The sequence below is a fragment of the Eurypyga helias genome, unplaced genomic scaffold (genome assembly GCF_000690775.1).
Source record: "Eurypyga helias isolate BGI_N326 unplaced genomic scaffold, ASM69077v1 Scaffold19404, whole genome shotgun sequence".
Classification (NCBI taxonomy): Eukaryota; Metazoa; Chordata; class Aves; order Eurypygiformes; family Eurypygidae; genus Eurypyga; species Eurypyga helias.
In genome coordinates this window covers 4170-11565 of record NW_010245846.1, presented here as the reverse complement: position 1 = coordinate 11565, position 7396 = coordinate 4170, and the positions used below count along the sequence as shown (strand labels likewise).

The 7396-nt window shown below is 44.5% G+C and overlaps 1 protein-coding gene across 1 annotated transcript; it reads left to right on the top strand.

Moving 5' to 3' along the window:
- Positions 1–445: 445 nt before the first annotated feature.
- On the top strand, positions 446–6761 carry LOC104508555 (fibulin-5-like; the record flags this gene model as incomplete). Its single annotated transcript, XM_010150214.1, has 4 exons — positions 446–893; positions 2993–3047; positions 5319–5370; positions 6519–6761. Coding segments are annotated over exons 1-4 (367 nt in total), but the record flags the coding sequence as incomplete, so codon positions are not given.
- Positions 6762–7396: the final 635 nt, after the last annotated feature.

The window sequence follows — 7396 nt, the reverse complement described above, 5'->3', positions numbered from 1 at the left end:
ATGACTGTAGATATGTCTTTCCTGATCGATATTTCATTTCACAAACCGCTCCCTTAAGCGTGGAGTCGGTTTAAAAAGGGCCATTGTTCGTAGACAAGCCGCTTGCTTTCCTTTGAACGTTTAATTTGTTTATTCCTGTTTTCAAATAATCCCCAAGCAGTATCATTCCTGTAGCTGTGATCGTCATGAATTCAAGTTATTCACCTCCCAGAGGGTCAGACCTTTCATCAGCCTGCTGTTGGCACGCAGCAGCGCGTATTGCATATTCATCGTCCCAGACACCGGCTACAGGGCCTCCAAAAAGCCTGGCTTTTTCTTTTTTTTTTTTTTTTTTTTTGTCCTCAGAGCAAGGAAAACAATCCCTTCCCTTCTCCAGTCCCTTGATAAGGGTTTCTGTCCAATAACGGTGCTCTCTGCTCTGAGGCACATTTAACTGTGAAGTTTGCAGCGGGAGAGGCTTTCCTTCAAGCTGTTAGTGTTTTATCCTGGCAGGCTCCGCGAGGTTGTTGTGAGGAGTCTAGCCAGTTGGTGAGCTTTGTAATCTAAACCAGCTGTCCCAGGCTGAGGCCCCCATTTGCATTGTTTAACATACTTAGAAAATGAAGTGTTCATTTTTAACATTCCTCCTCCAATTGGTTTAATGCTGAATTACAGAAGAGAACTAAGCAAAACCAGGTGCTTTCTCTGTATTCCCTCCAGTGTCTGAGGAGGTACAGACGGCTCCCGATCTTCTCCGTTACTTGCTATTTCATTCTTTGGACTATAAATGACTGAGGAACTGAAGTGCTAGCAGAGGGTAATGTTTGGAAAAACTTTCTAGTTATTCATCAGCGCAGACTCTGGTTTTTTTTCCACCCTTCCCCAACCGTTTTGGACATGCAAGGATTAAAAAGGTAAGTGGCATGCATGAAACTTCTTTACCCACTGAAGGGAAACCTATTTGTGGAATGTATCTGCGGCAGGGACCCCGTATGCCAATCCACTTGCTAAAGCCACTTGCAAAGGGACGGGATCTCCGTGGTCGGAGGTGGGGAAAGACGATCTGTCTGCTGTTAAAGCTGTGCCGTCTCTGACAAGTTCCTTCTCCATCTGTGCTTATACGCTGCGCTTTAGGAACCCCGGCATCCGCGGGAGTGCTGAATTGCAGCAGCAGACAATCCCACTGGCTACAGTGATTGATTGGAAGCTAATTAGTTACTATTGCAGAAGTTAATTGCCAGTTTAAAATATTTTGCCTGCTGGGCAAGCTACTGTGAGCAGCTGAACATCGTGCTGATAGGCTGTGCTGCATGTCTGTTCGTAGTTTATGAGTGGATTTGAGATGTAAAGTAACGGGCGAATTGGGATGGTGGCTGCAGGCAGAACACGTACGGGGCAGCAAGGTCACCCCCCCATGCACCAAGAGGAAAGAACAGATCATCTTGTAACAGCGGAACCTAAAGAGCGTCTACAAACGCACGAGTTCTGCCTGACCGGTTTTAGAGGCGATTTGTTAGCGTGCGCTGCTCCGCCGTGGCGCGGCGCGTAGCCCGGTTGCTGGGCATGTTAACGTTCAGCTGGAACCTGCTCTGCTTCCTGCTAGTGCTGTTCTCCTTGTGTGCAGAGTGGGCATGCAGCCTTTATACCAGCGCATGCCTTCACAGCTCTTCAAAAACTTTTGAGGAATCAGTAAATGAAGAGCAAGCCTAAATGAGTAAGATGGTACTTTGAATGCTTTGCATCTGATTCTAAGGAAAAGTCTGTGCTGAGTTTTCCTTTCCTTGTCGCTACAAAGCTGCCAACAAGCACTGTCTCCACAGCACTATGGACAACCATTTTAGGGTTTAGGGTTACTTTTCAGTGCTTGTGGCTGTCTCCTCACTTAAAACAAATTTGTTCAAATGTGTCAGTCACTGTTTGTGTGTGGTTTTGTCTGATGCATTTGCAAGTGTTGTTCAGCGGCTCAGTTTGCACTGGAAATCAGACGGCTCTAAGAGAGAAAGTTGGCAGCTTGCTTGGGTAGCAGAACTAAGGCTACCTAAAATATCCCTTGCTTCCTGTACTGGTTTTGTTGGGAACGTACTGTATACAGTTGCCATTCAGAACTAGAATCCAAGATAAGCAAGATGTGGGTCTAATTGTATTGAGAAGTTTTATATAAGGCAGTGGCAAAACACTGAAATCCACAGCACACAGAAAAAATAATTCCTTACTGTCCTTTCCTGGTTTTTTATGCTTCACATAAGGAGATCCAAAAATAGCCATAGAGCTCTGCCATCAAGGGACCCTCTTCTTTCAGCTGCAGTGGAGAGACCCGCTGGCTCCCACTGGATGCTAAGGTGATAGAACTGGGGAGGGCTGCACTGCAGATAGCCCTTCCTGGTAGCTGATGGCCTGGCACAGTATGTGTGCGTGCAGAGCGGCGTATTACCCAAGGCTGAGTAAAGGGACAGAATCTGGCCCTAAGAAAATGGATTAATCTCAGATAGAGTCTCCTGGGGATGAAAAGCGGTTTAGCGGTTAGACCAACTGGCTTGGATTCAGGACCTCCTGCATGACATGTCTGCAGCCCTGCCAAGGCGTTGCACTGTGAGCGTAGGCAGGGCCTGCGCTCCCGTCTACCCGTCTGTAAAACGTGCGTAATGCGCAAGAAAAACGTTTGTGTTCTCAACAGGAAGGTGTCAGAAAGGGGCAAAAATGCTTTATTGGGTATCGTGTGCTCATTTGTTAAACAGCTGCTGCATGGGGTGTCGTGAAAAATAGATTAGTTAATAGACAGGTACAGCCCGAGTCTGATCCCAGTCGCAGAAACCATAGTAAAATTACTGACCCTGAGGTCTGAATCTGGCCCACAGTTGTCTCGCTCCTTCTCCAGAGGCCACACTCACGTTAGCAAAAATCTGTGGGATACACTGAAGTGTCACTAGAAATTAATTTGTCCATGTGTATTTAATTCTGTCTCATGAGCCTGGCTATCAGAAGGTTTTCAGCCTATTTTCTATGCACGTTACAGGATACTGACTGCTGTCACACTGGTCGTCTGCCTTTCAAGCCCTGGAAAAGCACAGGTGAGAGGTGCGCGCAGAGATCTATGTACCGGTTTGTACTCAAGTGCTGTATGGCATGAGGCTTAACTGGCTAGCAGGTGAATAGGAAGCTCTGTGCTCTGGGGTTTTCATGAAAAGGAAGCTGTGTGGTCTGAGGGTTTAAAGGGGAGAACTTGGAGCCAGCAGGATTCTGGAGTTGAACATGGACTGAGCTTATTGACTCATCCTTGCCAGCCCAGCAAAATAGCCCTGTAGAAACCTGGACCTCACTGAAAACCTGATTCTGCCTCCGAGCTGAAGACTTCTGGGAAAGGAAATAAGAAAAGCCATCCCACGAGAGCAGGGACAGCTCAGTTCTGCGGTGGGGAACATCCATGCTTGGAAAAGTTATTCATATAAACAAGCATTTTCTGTGTATAGCAGGATCTTGTCTTAAGACTAATTTTGGACTGAGATCCTGAATGACTGAATCCTAGTTTTCATTTTAATTGATGCCTGAAACCATTTTTGTTCAAGAGGCTTTTGAGGGTGGATGGAAGTCAAACAGTCCAGCTCTTGAAATAGCAGAAGCATTAGTTCTTTGTGTTCTTGGGCTCCATGTGGACTTTAAATTAGGAAAAACAGTTCCCAAAGGCATGTTAAGTTTGTATTCCTAGTTGATAATCCAGATATATTCAGTGTCCAGAGCTGGGTTTCTTCATACCTTCGCCAAAAGTCTCTGAAATGTAGTTGTGTTTCTTTATTACATTGAAAATTTCCTGCACATGACATGCTTATTGATATTTTTGTGAACATTGGATCTGTATGGGAAATACTTTTCATGCCCCTGGAGAATTTTTGAGATGTCAATAAGGGTTTGTTTTTGTAATTTAAAAATATTGTCTCCAATGTGATTTTTATATAAACATCTTGTTCTGTAAATTGATTTTGAAGTCTAAGCAAAAAGCAACGTGAAACCAAAATAACAGCAACAAATTCATTCTGAAGATATTGAAACTGGTCATTTTGACAACATTGGGATCTTTTCTGGAATAAAGATCTAGAAAGTTGTTGAAACCAGTTCTATGGTAGTTTCAGTGCTTCTGAATCATCATTTAGTGTCCAAAAGAAAATAATTTTGTTAAAAACTATCTAACCTGCTATCCTAGGTGTGGTGTATAAGCCACAGCGCAGAAAGGAGAACAAAAGGTAGAGTACATACATTCTTTGAAACATGAGGCTGATTATATATTCTCCCATCAGAATATCTTGGCTTTCCACAACATGGTACCAGAATTTCTCAGAATGCCAAAATAAATGAAGGCAGAATTCCTTCATACCTGCTCGATACTTGTAGCAGTGGTTTTGTGCATTCGTACGTGCAAGTTGGAGGTGCAGTCCCAACCGTGCCGTGCTGTTCCTGCAATGGCCCACTTCCATCGACTTACCCCTCTACCCCCGGTCTCTCAGCTACCACATACTACTCTTTTGAACGTGAACCATGTACTTTACTCTTCCACTGATTTCTTCCACAAAGTCCCGAAATAAGTGTCTTTATCATTTAACGATAACAAAAAAAGGAAGAATCTTGAACTTGCTCCATCACTCTGCCCTTTGGTTATTTCAGTGGTTCCTGTTTTCTGGGCATCTCTTGCTTGCATGCCTTACTATAACCCATTCCTGGGCTTGTGTCAACTGCTTGGCCGCTGCTAAATAGCTGGAGGCCCAGTCAAAACCTAGAGAGAGCAGGGAATCCTTTTAATGGGCTTTGACACAACCATCACCAGGACTCTCACTGGTTTAGAAATGCTCAGCATCACTGATGAGGCGCTCAAGACTCACGGTTGCAGACCAGATAAAGACCAGCACCACAGGACAGGAAGGAACAAAGCTTCCAGTAACCTTGCATCCCCAGAACTTGTGTCATTTAAAGATTTACCCCCTAAAATTCAAAGGGTTGGCTGTAAACAGAAAGCTTTACTTTTGTTAAGCTTGTTATCTTTTACTGTGGCCTCAGTTCAGTCAGATACGTGTGGAGATGTATGCACCCCATGGTCTACCATCTGTGGAGCTTTCGACCCAGCTGGAGAGGTTAGCTGGTTTAACTGAACCCCTCTGTTCAGTTAAAGGGGCTGGTGCGTGTGCTGCAGGCTCGGGTTCAAGCCTTGCTGGCTGCCCTTTGAGGAAGGGGCTTTATTTGGCGTACTGTATAGCGCTGAACAGTTGTACTAAGCGTAATAATCCAGGTGAGCATTTGACTCTGCAACCCTCTCATTTCACAGTCACTGAGTGTCCTTTGTTTTCTCATTTTAGCAACAATGCACTAATGGGTTTGACCTGGACCGTGCCTCTGGGCAGTGCTTAGGTAGGACTCTCATTCAATCAATACATTTAAATTGGGGGTCGGAAATCCTGCCTTTATTGAGTTAACATTGTGCTGCTATGAGTATGTTTTAGTTGAAAAGTTCTTGCTGTGTGACAAATACATGTGTTTGTGCATGTGTATATACAAAAATATATGTATATATATAAATATGTGTGTTTACATAGCACAAGTATATACTGATCTTTGACACTGTTGAGATACTGATTGGCTGTCAGCGCCTCTCAAATGGCAACGATGCGTTTTGATGGGAGCTCAGTCGAGTTGCCAGATGACAAGGGCTGCTCACCCTCCTCCTGTCTCCTCGGTATTTACTGCCCCTGCTGGCAGCCTCCACCTGGAGGCTCAAAGTCAGCCACTGCTCAGCACTGACACGCCAGCTCAATTGTTGAGGCAATATAGGGAAACACGAAGATTGCCCTATAGCATCATTTTGTCAATGGCATTCCGACTCCAGGACAGCATCTTCTGCGTGTCTTAAAGCCGCTCCAACAATGAGGAAGAGAACAGCAACTTACTTACCGCGCTGCCGTAGCAGCCTACTGCTTCTGAGCCCCGAGAACCAGGTGAACGCTCAGTTTGGCTAAGCCGTTTGTATCTTTCTAAATTTAATTCAGCGGCCGTCTCCATCGGAGCGAGAAAGAGGCCTGAACTGCGTCCCCAGATCTCGACATCCCTAACTTTTTCTGTGGGAGGGAGCCGGGGAGTTTCAAACCGGGATCCAAGTTTCACAGCTGGGCAAACCAAACCACCAGTGTTTGAAATCCTGATCTGCATGTTGTGGTTTGGACAGACCCTCTAGCAGGAACAGGCGGTAGTGTGCTGCAGCCATGTGTAAATCAGTGTTTAAGCCGAACATTTATGGAATAACAAAGCAGGCTTTCTCCTCTCCCTCTGTTCTCTCAGAGTGAAGTGAAACAAGTAGAACACAGGATATGTTGAATATATGGGATGTTTCCTGTTTTAGTATGATCTAACTTCAAAGTGAGGCTCCAAAAGGAAGGAGTAGCTTTTCTGTTCAAAGAGACTATCGAATTTTTTAGCAAAGTTTTGAGAAAAATACGTTAACTATTTATTTTTTGATAGGTCATGTTAATAAGCAATCACTCACTTCTGCAATTTCCTTCCAGATATTGATGAATGCCGGACTATCCCTGAGGCGTGCAGAGGAGATATGGTGTGTGTCAACCAGAATGGTGGCTATTTATGCGTACCCCGAACAAACCCAGTCTATCGATCACCGTACCTGAACCCTTATTCAAATATTTATCCACCGCCCCCAGCACCAGGGCCCGTTCCCAACTACCCTACTGTTACAAGACCTCTCATCTGTCGATTTGGCTACCAGCTGGATGAAAACAACCAGTGTGCTGGTAAGCAGTACAAATCTTTATATCTTTATTTATATTAAAGCTTGTCTGACGTTGCAGAAACAATTGTCCTGCGATTGTCCTTTAGTTATTGAATCACTCAAGCCCAGTATTCTGAGGTTCAGCTACATTTTTTTAAAGGATGTGACCTGTACATTTTCTATTGTCATTGTCCAATGAGAGCTAAGATGTGGCTTAGTCCTGTTATTTAATCAGGAAACCCACTTTTATGAGGAAAGTAACGCTTTCATGAAATAAACCACCATCTGATGGCAGGTGGTTTGTCGGCACATCACAGGCGTGCCTTGAATGCTTATGATTCTGTCCTTCAGAGAGAAGGTGGTCCTCGTTTGAAGTGTTAGATGGGGACTGAGGAAACTGATATACCAAAATCTCTTTTTTTAAAATAGGACGGGTCTTTGACAAGAAATAAAAGCCCAAACTACAGAAGATAGGAGCTTCCAACAGAGGATTTTCCTGTCTTTAGACTAAGAAACTGCATTTAATTCAGAACATTTCTTTTTTGAATGCTGCTGCAGAACACCACAAGAGCTAAACCTGACTTGTCTTTTGGGCTGATTCTGCCCCATTGTCTGAAATTTTGGGCAGGACTGTGTTTCCGATGATGTTGGAGCGAG